Genomic DNA, 14,720 nt, shown 5'->3' with positions numbered 1-14,720 from the left:
TGTAGCGTCTCACACATGGGCAGTTAGATTTAAACAAACCTTTCAGATTCGACAAAGGAAAGTCACGCGATATATTAAATCGAAAAATGCTCTGGATATTCTAAATATATTAAAAGAAGCAGAAAAATTTCAAAAGCGCATAGCTAGGCAAATTTTAAAATTTGACAGAGATTATATAATCAACACCGACCAAACCGGCTGTGAGTATCGAGTCGATGTGCAAAGAATTTTATCTACTAAAGGCGAAAAAAGCACTGAAGTTTTTCTCGGAGATTTCAACAAAATCACCCACAGTTATACGGTACAGTATGCGATAACTGCCTCAGGAAAACTGCTACCAAAAGTGTTCCTGTGCATGCAAGAGCCGAAAGGGGTGTTTGGTCCTCGTGTCTCGGCTGCAATCGACAAGTTATCGGAATGCTATGGCAATATACACGTCACCGCCTCGAAATCAGATAAATTAACAAAAGATCACTTTAGCCAATTCGTCGTAAACATTATCAAACCATATTGCAACGACAATGAACTCTTGCTCATCTTGGACTCGTGGGGAGGGCAAACGGATCCAGCACATTTTAATAGTGTTTTTACTGATGGACGGAAATTGTAGTTCAACAGTGGAAATTATTCCACCTCATTGCACGCCGTACTGCCAACCATGTGATGTGTACTTTTTTCGACAAGTGAAAAACTTCATCCGAAGAATCTAAAATTCTGTTGAAGTTTTACAACAAAACCGGCAGCTCTCTTCGCGAGAAGACGCAATAAAGATTCATTCTTTAATTCATTCACAATTATCATCGGAAACTTTTACAGATATGATCAAGTACGCTTGGTTTGCATCGAAATTAATTCCTGAAAGAAATGCGTTTCGAAACGTCAACGAAATATGTTTTCCCCCGGACATACGGAAAAATAAATGTGTATGTGATACTCCTTCATTTATTCATTGTGCAAACTGTAGAAAATTTATATGCTTTTTAAATGTTTTTATGATGTTTATCATTCAAGTAATTGTTCCGCATCGAAATAATTTAATTTTGTAATAAATCCGCAATACTTAAATAATTGAATTTTGTAATAAAAATATTCACATTCACATTTCAGATGTTTGTTTATTCTTCTTCTTCTACGATTAATTATTTTAAAAACTAGAAATTTAAAATACTGTTAATATTATTTCCAATTAAATTTTAAATTTAAACAATTTGAAAATTAAGCTACGTTGCCTTTATATGTTATCCATTACAAATAACTTATATATTATTATTATTACTTATTTATTATTTCAAATATTATTACTTGAATTAAAATTCCCTTAAAATTAAATTTAAATTAATGTTTAGAATGTGATATTAAATTAAATTTTCTATTTCAAAAATTTGCATACTATATTAATATCATTAAAATAAATAAAAATAAATAAAAACACTCATTAAAAAAAAAATTATTGCTCACCTCCGTGAGCGAATTTGGATCTTACGAATTATGAAACAAGCACCTAACTCACGAAGCCAGCTGCACTGGTTGGAAGTATAGTTACCGGGAAGGCTGCGCCGCGGTGCGCTTCGGATATGGCCAATTTTCACAAATTTATTACTCCGAAACTAAGGCCTATTCTACCAAACGCCGTGACACGTATCTTTTTTTTCATCTCCAGAATAATTAAAAAAATTGGGGTCAAAATCCCAGGGTGAGTCACCTGGTTCTCCCCTTGTGAGTACAACTTCCAAAATTCGTCCATATAATATCACAGGAACGTCTATAAATGTTTCAAGAAATGTCCATACTAGCTCTATTTTACGTCCACAGAAACTCCATGCAGGACGTCCAGTAGATGTCCAGTGGAGGTTCAAGAAGCGGATATGTGAATGTTTAATAGAGATCTTATGGACGTTACGTGGACGTCCATTGGAGGTTTTGAATCTCCATTATGGATGTCCATTGGAAGTCCGTGTATGTCCGTTTATGTTCCGTGTGGGTCACGACTCTAAATTAGTCAATTGGTTAATTCTGCATTGTTAAAAAACAATGCAGCAGAAGTGCAGGATATCCTCTTCCGTCACGTCGTTTTCACATCGATAAAGGGTGATTACTAGTCCTAGACGTCATGTAACCAATAACTGACGTTTAAAAGACGTGATTATTTTGACGTGATAATATTGTCATTTAAAAACGTCTATAATACGGTTTGAGAGATCATTTTTAGTCAGCTGTTCGATAAGCAAAGAATGTGACAGATGTTTATCTAATGTTCACTTATAACAACTGTGGTTTATGTAACCAACAGATTATTATTTATATACGTTGTTATTTATTTGTATTGTTATTTTTTATGTGCTTTCATCTCAAGCATTTGACTCCTAAGAATAAGCCTTATAGAATTTGTCCTACCATTTTTTACTTACGGGCATTATATTGTTGCAATTATCCTGTTAGTAGGATGATGTTCAAAGATGTGTTAATGAGAAAATGTTGACCCAGATAGCACAGAGATAAATAGAAGGTCATAGAGAATTCTCATAGATAGTTGGCTATCTGTGTTTATTTGTACATTTTTATATATATATACATAAATTTAATTAATTTAATTAAATCTTAAATGGTAAGGTGGATTTTTTCTTTTTTAAATTATATTCTTTTACTATTACTCAAAGTTTATAATCTTTTATGACTTTATCTATTTAATAACAATTAACAATAAAAAAATGTTTACTATAAAAGTTTAAAGATAACGAAATGGAATATGCGGGATTTTATAGATCACACCTCATTAGAAAAAGAGAGCTAGAGGTTAAATTAACAATAAAGGTACGAAAAATATAATTTTATTAAAATTAAATCATTTTATTAAATCATATTATCAAAAAATTATATTATACTGTGTTAAGTATAACACATACAAAGTAACTGATTGAGCAACCGCCGTGTATGGGTAGAACGGGTCAAAATAATCATAAAAGTTATATACCATTTTGAAATTTTCTCAATATTTACTCCGTAATTAATTAAAATGGAGTAACAAGCGATACGTATACATTATTCCGCCTCGAAATCAGCTGTTTACTCATTGTTGCTAAGAGGTAAGCCGTTTCTTTTATACACAGAGCCTGTCTTACCGCTTCTCGTGAGTTCATTCGTTTATACATTTTAATTAATTACGGAATAAATATTGAGAAAATTTCAAAATGGTATATAACTTTGATAATTGTTTTGACCCGTTCTATCTGTATATTGCGGTTGCTCGATTAGTTACTGGACACCCTGTATAGACAAAATGTAAGACGTTTATATCGATCGAAAAAGTAGTGTAGTGTCTAAGCAACAGACTCATAATCCAGAGATGTTTCATGGTCCAAGTTCGAGTCCCAGTGCCAGTGAGAATTTTTAAATGTGATGTAACATTGGAATCAAGTAATTAAAATTTTCAAGTAAAATCAGCAAACACTGTGATATTTATAAATAGTTTTTGTTAGAAAATAGAATCGAATAAGGATATTCTAACATATTCATTTTTACGTCTCTTTATGACGTCATTTTCATGTTTTATTATTGACGTCGGTGAGCTATGACTTATTCCGGTCATTTTCATGTTATTATTACGTGATTATAAAAGAATAATTGACGTCATGACGAATGATAAAAAACTGACGTGAAAGTCACGTCACGTTGCTGCCGAGGCGTATACTTGGACTCTTTCGTGATTTCACGACTTTTTTATAATATTGTTTTAAATTTTTGCGAAGTTTGTTATTTCTTCTCAACACACACACACATACATACACACATACGTTACTTATTAAAGTTTTTTTCAGCTAATTATATTTTCGTAACAACTTTTTTAGGAACACTATTAGAGTAAATTTTTTGTCAAATTAAAGTCTTTTTCAGATAATTATATTTTTGTATAACAACTTTTTTAAAAACACTATTAGAGTAAATTTTTTTTTCAAATCTCTGATATATTTTTTGGACGGTAATTATATTTTTGTAACAACTTTTTTTACGAGTAAATTTTTTTTAGAGAAAGAGATAATATAATATACTTGGCGTTTATTTTTTATTATAATATTACGAATAATATCAATACTTGAGATAAAGGATATAGACGTCTCAATCTCAATGTCGTGAGTTTTTTTATATGCAGCTAGCATTTTTTGCTTATTTCTCGCTTCCACACTTTACTTAACACGCCGGTATTAATAGTAATATTACAAGCATTTGATTCCAGTAGAATAAACTGCGGAGAAGTCAATGCTTTGACCAATCGAACACGCTATTAATTTTATTTTATCTTAATTTTTACATGGTTACCAATAAAAAGAAGTCAATAGTTACCATATGTGGTATAAATATACACAAAGTTGTTATATACGCAATGGTATTTTCATTTGATCTAATTATCTTTTAACCTTTTGTAGAAAATAGAAATCTAAATAATATTATGTTTTAAGGAATGCTGATTACCGACATTATCTATTATTCACTATTCTTCCATAGGGTTGCATAGAATTGAAAATGCTTTTATAGAATAAAAATAAAGATGCTAATGTATGCAAAACAGCCCAGTATAGCATAAAAAACAAACAAAAATTTTATATTTATCTTTCATATTTCCGCTTCGTATAAAAAATGCTAAATGCATGTGTAGAAAATGAAAGTCATTTTGTACGCAGGAGATATTAGTGAATATGATGCAGTGAATATGATGATATATTAGTGAATATGATGCAGTGTCAGGTATATAGGGCATATGTAAGATAAATATTAAATTTTTGTAAAATGGCTTTCCGGACATTAGCCACAATTTGTTTATTTATTAATATTTTTACATTAAAAAAATATGAGAACTTTGTCAAAGTAGGTTCTTTCGAATATAAAAACTTTCATACAAAAATATGTATATACTTTTTTGGAAAAGGTTCACGAAAATTAGTCTTTTTTCGGCCTCCTAACTAGGTATATTCCCTTAAAACACGTAATAATTCCTTACAATTTTCCGCCTGGAAATATAGTAATATAATTAATAACAAGAAGCAAAACTTATAATTTACAGGAATGTAATTAATTGATATAGTATTATATACATATATATAAACACACACACACACACACACAAGGTCGGAATGCTTGTGGGAATGAGTTACTTCAGAAGAAAGAGTTGGAAAGGGAACGACAAGGCTAGACTACTTTCCGCTCACGTCTCGGAAAGGCGTGGCCGAGCCGGATGTTCCAGTTTTGAAGACGAAAGTACAGCAATTAGTCGATTTACGAAATATACTAAATAAAATTTTAGTATAAATATTTTAGTATAATCATAGAATTATCATTATTTTGATTTTATAAATAATATTGTGCATCGTAATTTATCTTAAATATCTTAATTTGAAAACCAAAATATATATTATATTAAGTTATTTGAATGATAATCACAAAACTGCAAAATTTGTACTGTAAAGTCCACTCTTATAATGAAGTGGCACATTTTTTTATTAATAGTAATTACTATTACAGTGATAATCTCTTCTATTGAAATGTTTATAGAACTAGAGATAAATAAATGGTAATAGCTAGTCAATTTAGAGTAGCAAGAGAAGAGAAAGATATATACTTTCATATTATTATTTTCATTAAAAATATCATATTTAAAAATAATTATAGCACGCGTTTGGGAACATATTTATTACATACACGCGCACACGACGCACGCACGTACGCACGCACGTACGCACGCACATACACATACAAACCCATACGTGTATATATATGTTTGTGTTTGTGTTTGTGTGTGTGTGCGTGCGTGCGTGTTTGTGTCGTGTGTGCGTATATGTAATAAATATGTTCCCAACATGCTCTAATTATTTTACATAAATATGATATTTTTAATAAAAATAATATAAAAGTATATCTCTCTCTTCTGTTGCCATTCTAAATTGACTAGCTATTACCATTTATTTATTTCTATTTCTATAAACATTTTAATAGAAGGGATTATCACTGTAATAGTAATTATCATTAATCAAAAAGTGCCACTTCATTAGTAAGAAAATTGTTTACCTTTTATTATTGCAAGTTGTAATCTGCACGAAGCAGTTAAAAATTTACCTTCTAACCTTTTTCTTAAATCGTCGAAAATGTCTAAAGAATTGTAGTTCTGAACAGATCGTTGCGTTAAACATCCTATATATATTAGTTATATATATATATATATATATATATATATATATATATATATATTATATTATATCTCTTTTACTCATTATTATTAACAGATTGGGTTATCTTTCTGTAACTGTTATTAAAATAATAATATAACATATTTGTAACATAAATTATGAAGTTATGTTTTTATATGTATACATCATTACTTTTATCATGTTTTTATATGTATACATCATTATTTTTAAGAAAGAGTATTTTCAAAAGTGGACTTCATAGTACAAATTTTGCCGTTTTGTGGTCATCATTCTTTTATATATTAATGTGTCATATTTTACATACGAAAAATACATGAAGAAACAAGAGCTATCTAATGAGTATCTGGATATAAAATATTTGGATTATATAACATATGTGATAATATAACATAGAAACACTACACTTGTTATATGTTGCAAATTGCCAATGTTATATTTAAGTTACACATTATTGTTATATTATTATAATCAGCAAGTAATATAAAAGTAGATCAGTTTAAAACACAGTTATGTTATTGTTATAAAAGGAGATTAAATGACATTAGCATTAATAACGTAATACAACGCAGTTATATTACGCATTACTTCTAATTTGAATAATATTTACATTCTATATTACACACACACACACACACACACACACATATATATATATATTTAAATATATAATTATATTGTAGCTATGTTATACATATTTTGTGTTTGTTAAAATTACTTTTCAAGACTAATAAGTTATGTAGCGTGTCGTAGAATTTAGATTTAATTTTGTTCATTGATTGTAAATATTTAACATATTTTCGATAAAATATCATCTTAACCGATTCCTCTGTCGGAACGTTATATTTAACGGGGAGTAAAATGTTCGACACAATGGCGCAATAATAACATTTATCCTTGACACTTTTCCCACCGTAACAAACTGTACACACCGAAAGATTTCGAGGTTCTTCGTCGTTTGTTGGATCAAGTATAAAAGTACCGATTGTCACCGGTGATCGCATTCACATTTCGGCACAGACACGGCAACCATCGCACGATCACGCTAAACACAATGGCAGCTAAGGTATGTATGTTCTGTCCAGATAACATGCATGTCTAAAAGACGTTTGTTATAAGGCATTTTTAAGAGCGCATATAACTGTTTATATTACCAATTCTCCATTTAAGCATGCGTTGTTCTAACAAATATAATAACCTTCTACCCTTATAGAAATATCATGCTAAGAATCATTGATAATTACTTATTTTCAGTATTAAAAATACTAGATAATAAGTAATTGTCAATGATTCTTAGTATGATATTTCTATAAGGGTATCGAGAGCCGACACAGTTATATGTTTACTATATAATAGTATTCTATCAAGGATAGTTATACATTTGAATATTATATATTATATAATATGAAAGTCACTGCAATGTGTAGTTATTTTATAATTTTGCTCTTTCTTAAAAATATAAGTAATATAAGTAATGATGTATATATGTTAAAACATGACTTCATAATTTATGGATGTTGAAACAAATATGTTATATTATTATTTTGATAACAGTTGCAGAAACATAACCCAGTCTGTTAATAATTATGAGTGAAAGAGATATAATATATATATATAATTAATACAGAGGGTGTTTAGCGCAACAATCTGCGCAATTCTTTAGACATTTTCGACGATTTAAGAAAAAAGTTGGTAGGTGAATTTTCAACTACTTTGTATAGACTACAACTTGCAATAATAAAAAATTTTGTTATTAAAAAGTGAAAAAGATTTTCTTATCATAAAAAAATTAAGATTATCTTGAATTTTTAAACGACATTATGCACTTTTTTTTTATATAATCCCAGATAGCCAAACCTGCGCGAGCAGATTTTACGCAGAGTTTGTCAACAGTGTCTGTAGACAGAATGGTAACAGATTGCACACAGTTCTGAATCTGTTCTGACAACAGACTGGTGACAGACTGCGCGCAGAGCCTGTCGACAGACAGTCTGACGGCAGATTGCGCGCAGATTCTGTTTCGTAGATAGGCTATTTAATTCAATCAAGGATCATACGTACGCTATTAAATGGGGCAGCTTCACATACACACCATGTAAAACTTCGAGAGGAGTCAAGATAATTATATTGTGCAATAATTGTACACATATACACAATAAAAAACAATTTTTACTTTTTAAAATTGTGTTTTTTATAATAAACAAAATTACATTTCTTATAAAAAAAGCAACAATAATAGAAAAATAACGAGTACAAGTATAGAATAGTACAACGGTTAAATGGCCATTTAAAGGCGTACATCCCTTATAGAAATATCATACTAAGAATCATTGATAATTACTTATTATCCAGTATTTTTAATACTGAAAATAAGTAATTATCAATGATTCTTAGTATGATATTTCTATAAGGAATATGCCATCCCTGGTAAAAATTGTTCTCATAATTTTTCATACAATTTCTCATACAATTATTTTTTTTAATGTCATTAAATCTGAACGATTTAACCGTCATGCAAAAGTACTGAAGGCAGCAGCACCGAATAAAATATTAGTCTCGCCATGTATATAACTTTTACAGAATTTTTGTGATGGTTTATTTGAAAATATATCATGCTTCGATTTTGATAAAATTTAATACAATCTGAAATGGACGATCGACCAAATTAATTCGCATATGTAAAAGCACAGTATTTTATTAGCATGATGGAAAAATGTCATTATCTGCTGTTTTATTGCAGTAATTTTCTATACAGTCCTTGGTAGAAAATTAATTTCGAATTATCGTGCCGGTCTCTCTTACATTATTTATACGCTAACGGTTTCTTCTATATTTTGCGGTTTAAAAGTCAAATAAACTCTAAGATTTTTCTTCCCTAAACTTTAAGTGGGCAATACAAAGCACTTTTTATCAAGTGAGGAATTGGCGTAGTGTCTAAGGCGACGTACGATCTTAAAATCAGAGAAATTCTTAAAAATTATGAAAAAATAATATAGAAAAACTTTTTTTTTCATTGTATTTTACGAGTATTTATGTGTATTTATGAGAAACTGCTTATTCTATAAGTAATTATGAAAAATTGTGAGAAAATTTTCTACCAAAAATTTAATTGAAGAACCTACGAAATGACAGGATCTGCGCGCAATATGCCACAAATCTGATGTCAGAGTCTGTTAGCAGACCCTGTTAGTAGTCTGACGGCAGACTGGGGATGCAGATGACTTTGGATCTGTCGACAGATCCTGCTCGAATTCGACAGATCCTGTTGCCAATCTGACGTCAGCCTGCGTACAGATTGCTTACTGGGAATATATATAGACCAATCCGATAGTTGCCTCGTTTTCCAGATTCATCTACGATAGATTTTTTCTTATAGGGAAAAAAGCTTTTATATATTAAACACTAATTAATAATAATGATATATGATATATTATATAGATATATGATATATGATATAGATATATAATATGATATAGATACATGATAATGAATAAATAATAATGATTAAGTTCTTTGAAAAATATAATTATAGCTTGTTTAAAACTTGTTTAAAAAACAGCATGTTCAAATCATAATATTCAATTGAAAGCATAATAGCTATTATGTACAGTAATTTATGAAAAAAGGCAGATTTTTGCAGAAGGAAGCAAGCAATTTGAACATTCGTTTCCATAAGTTAGAATTTTCTTATTATTTTAATGTTGTAGTCAATAAAAGTGACATTTGTGATAGTGTGTTAAATTCATTTTAAAGCTCTCTACAATATTAAGTAAACAAGTGCATGGTACCATTTAAAAAATTCAAAATTCTGATATGAACAATTTTTTTTATGTTTTATTATTGCAACTTGTGCACGAAACAATTGCAAAATCACCTTTTCCTGAAACTGTCGAAAATGTCTAAAAAATCATGTGGATTATTACGTTGAACACTCTGTGTAGTTAAGATATATCTTCTGTAACGATGCTATTTTATATTTATGTTTTTATTTTTTAATTTCTAATAAAATATATGTAATAAGAATATGCCTAAGAAGATCTGTGTAGATATTATCTAAGTGAGAATTATGGCCAATCAAAGCTACATCGCGCTTCTCAGATACAACTGCTAATTAGAATTATATACGGTTATATTAATAACAAGATCTTTCCGTATATAATTCTAATTGGTAATTGCATCTGAGAACTGCGATGTGATTTTAGTTGGCCTTAATTCTTTTCACTTAAAATATAGTTGCTTTAATTTTTCAAAAAAATATTTTTATTTTAGCTTTTATTTTTTAAATTATATAGCAGCAACTAAATGTGTTGACTGAGTAGTTTTTGTGAACGTCGTGTGCGAAAAGTTTGTAGAAATTTTAAGAAAATTTATAATAATTATTATAAATTATAATAAATTTAGATCGTAATTAGATCGTTAAATAAAACCGTCAATATGTTTGTTCATGTGTCTTAGTCAATTTTCTATTTGAGTTACTGTATCAGATGATTTGTTTTCTATTTGTTAAAACATATTTTCTTCACATTTTATTGAACAGCATCGTCAGCTATTGATAAACTATCATCAAATAATAATTCTTACGTGTAAAGACTATGCCTGTTATACCTGTAAACGAGATTTATCTACGTTTTATTCGTGAAATCTCCTTAGTCATATATACTGTACGCTCGGAATTAGTTGCCCATTTCCGCCGATTCTCGGGAGCTACGCCTTCTATCTTCCTCTTGCCGCGAGCGGACTATGTAAGTGACTATCTCCAAGTTTGAAGCCGCGACTGGCCGCGACTGTCACTTGAGTGGACCGCTCGCGGCAAAGGGAAGATAGAAGGTGTAGCTCCCGAGAATCTGCCGAAATGGGCAACTAATTCCGAGCTCTGATGTACGTAAATTGATAGATTATTTAATATATTATATATCACACAAAACAAATCAAATTTTATATATATGATTAACACTGTCAATATTTGCTCGTGGCTCATAAACAATCAAGTAAACAAAAAATCATTAGCAATATTATTATGACGTTATTTAATAATATGTAATGTTTTCAAATATGTTGCTTTTAATGTTCTGTAGAACATCTTTACAAACAAACTTTAACACTAAAGATTGCAGTAATGTTGAAATTACATATGATGATAATATTAAAGAAAATATTGCATTTATGTCTTTTTAATATTCTGATATCTGCTTTCTCAATATGTACTTGATGTCTCCTATAAAAAATTAAATTACCTATAATTTAATAATTATAAATTAGTTTATCTATAACAGCGGTTTAAAAAAACTAATGTTTGATCACTTCGTTTAAATAACAAAATCTTATATTTCTTAGGTCACTGCATCGCACATTTCGCTTTATACGTTTGTTTCTCTGTTTCGATACCATAGCGTTATTCATCCTTGTTCTGATCATTTTGTCGCTTAACCTCAATGATTAAAAAGGAAATGGTGATGCCGATAAACTATGACGATATCTTTATAAATCCTGTTAACAATACATATTATATATCATTTAAAATATTGTAATAGCATATTTGTTGGCTAATATTGAAATAACGCAACAGAAATTGATATATATCTAACCAGAATCTAACCAGATATATAACGAATATTAACCTATTCAGTGACGATATGATTGCTTTCAAATTTTTAACCGAAAATTAAAATAATTGGAATAAACAATAAATTAAGTTAAAAATACAAGGTATGAAACGATTTAATCCGTCATGAGAAATTTTGTGTTTATCATTTTCGTTAATATTATATACAAAATATTTAAATTATTTAAATTTAAATATTATTTAAATTATTGTGACAGAGAAAAAGTAAATCTTAAAAATATACTTATAACATTCGATTTAAGTAGAATATTGCTGACAAGTTTATTATGTCCTAACTTAGCACAAGATATTTTAGAATTGTCTTACAAGGGGACCGTACGTACCTGATATCACGAATTTTGATGTTTTTTGGATTATTCTACAACACTAATGTACATTATTTGCAAAAGGATTTTTGTCAACACCTCTTCGTTTCGGGGAAAACAAATTTACGAGCGCTTTATAGGCCAAGTATGTAGCAAAATTTACAAGTACTTTAGTAGTCGCGGCAGTTAAGGCATGGTGTGGGGTCATTTTTGTTCAAGTTCAATCACCGGAACATCCAATTTTTTTTCGTTTTATTGTTATTTTTCATTCAAATTGTAAGACAAGGATGCAATAAACACAAAAGTACGAAAAAGGAATATATTAAAAATGATTATAAATGGCAAAACATTAAAATATACCCTTATAGAAATATCATACTAAGAATCATTGATAATTACTTATTATCCAGTATTTTTAATACTGAAAATAAGTAATTATCAATGATTCTTAGTATGATATTTCTATAAGGGAAACTCTAAGATTTTTCTTCCTTAAATTTTAAATGGGCAATATAAAGCACTTTTTATCAAGTGAGGAATTGGCGTAGTGTCTAAGGCGACGGACGATGTTGAATCGAAAGATCTCTTTGGTTCAAGTTCGAATCTCACCAGAGCAAATCTTAAAAATTATGAAAAAATAATATAGAAAACTTTTTTTTTCATTGTATTTTATGAGTATTTATGAGAAAGCGCTTATTCTATGAGTAATTATGAAATATTATGATAAAATTTTCTACCAAAAATTTAATTTAAAATTTAAAATTTAATTTAAATTAAAATTTAATTTAAAATTTAACTTAAACCTACGAAAGGACAGGATCTGCACGCAATCTGCCGCCAGTCTGTCGTGAGAGTCTATTCGCAGACCCTGTCAACAGTCTGACGGCAGATTGGGGACGCAGATGTCTATGGATCTGTCGACAGATCCTGCTCGAATTCGACAAATCTTGTCGCCAGTCTGACGTCAGTCTACGCGCAGATTGCTTACTGGGATGAAAGTAACATGTGACTAAAAAGTTATAAGTTATTCGTTAGCGAATTAACATATATATTTTTTTGTTGAATTCCAACGATTTATTAGTTATTAGTATTTATTAGGTATGGTTCAAATAAGTGATAATGTATGATTACTTTGTCTAAATAATATAAAAAAACTGGCATTTCGTGTCATTTCACTTATTCGTGAAACTCGCGTGATTTCGATCCTGTATCAGGCGGTCACCCATTTTTACATCATGTTGTTCAATGCTTAACTACAACGATCGTACGGGAACTGCTGATGCCGATGCGCTGTAACGATAACTTAGTAGATAATATTTACAATGTACTCTTATATTGTTAAAAAAATGTTGACTATTTGTTGGTAAATGTTTCACACGACGTAACAACAATCACAATGCGATTAATATTGATACAATATTGTATCAGTAATCAAATTTTAACCTACAACGTGCTCACAAAAGAGAGAGAATATTTCTTCTTTCTCTCTCACAATATTTTGATAGAGTAAAGTTATGATTAGATTTTTTTTGTAAGAATTTTAGTTTTACAATATCTTGATAACGATCCTTGCATATATTAAATATCACATTTTATATACGAGAAACATCTAAAATATAATTTCATATTTGTGTATAAAAATATTGTTTAACTGAAATGTAATGCAAACATTAGACTTCTTGAAAGCTTGAGCATGAAAGCCTCAAATCTAGTATTAGACTTCTTATATTAAAGTTATGTTGTTGTTATATTGTTGGTGTAACTTAAGCAATAAATAACATAATAACACAACAGTTTTATAATATAGTTATATCGCAGTTATAAAGGAAATTAAGTAATCTCAATATTAATAACATATAACAGCAGTTATATTATATGTTATTCCTGTGTTATATCACAGTTATGTTCTGTGCTTGCTGGGTTATAATCATGTTTAATATATTTATTTTTTGTACTTTTGTGTTTATTGTACCCTTATCCTACAATCTGAAAAAAAACAACAATAAAATGAAAAAGAAATTGAATGGTCTGAGGATTGAACCTCAAAAGAGAGCCAAAAATATCACACATCGCGCCTTAATCGCCGCGGCTACTGAAGTGCTTGTAAATTTCGTCACACGCTTGGTCTATAAGGCGCTCGTAAATTTTTTTCTCTGAAATGAAAAGTGTTGACAAAAATCCTTTTGCATACCCTTATAGAAATATCATACTAAGAAATACTGAAAAATGATTAGTGATTAAATATTACCAGTAATTCAGTAATTTTTTGGCCAGTACTTAATTTCTGGTGAATACTGATAATAAAATCACTGTTAAATATTGATAGTAATCAAATACTGAGAATTATTATGCAAAATAAGAAAATCATAATGTTTACAAAAATATACTTATATTTCTAATTTTCTCATGTCTCATAAACTACTAGATATCGAAGGTTGTCAACACATTCCAAACTTTCGTGAATCCTCCTGCGATATAATTTCGATCCCAAGCGGTATACCACTGGTCACCCATTCATGGTCCTGACCGCATTAAACGGTTGCTTAACCTGACGATCGGCGCGCACGCGGTGACTCTGATGACTCCAACGATGTTCTT

General features: G+C 29.5%; 1 protein-coding gene across 1 annotated transcript in view; it reads left to right on the top strand.

Annotated features, from left to right (window-relative positions):
- The first annotated feature begins 7,142 nt into the window (after window positions 1-7,142).
- Window positions 7,143-14,720, top strand: part of LOC116852382 (cuticle protein 76-like) — a 12,823-nt gene continuing 5,245 nt past the window's right edge. Inside the window, exon 1 of the mRNA XM_032832666.1 lies at window positions 7,143-7,260. Coding sequence (XP_032688557.1) covers window positions 7,249-7,260 — 12 coding nt within the window. The 5' untranslated portion in view covers window positions 7,143-7,248. The remainder of the gene's footprint in view (window positions 7,261-14,720) is intronic.

Source organism: Odontomachus brunneus, unplaced genomic scaffold, assembly GCF_010583005.1.
Source record: "Odontomachus brunneus isolate Ranch 3 - 2012 unplaced genomic scaffold, Obru_v1 Obru_scaffold_220, whole genome shotgun sequence".
Taxonomy (NCBI): Eukaryota; Metazoa; Arthropoda; class Insecta; order Hymenoptera; family Formicidae; genus Odontomachus; species Odontomachus brunneus.
Note: the sequence above shows the minus strand (reverse complement) of the source record. Positions and strands in the feature narration are given on the sequence as shown.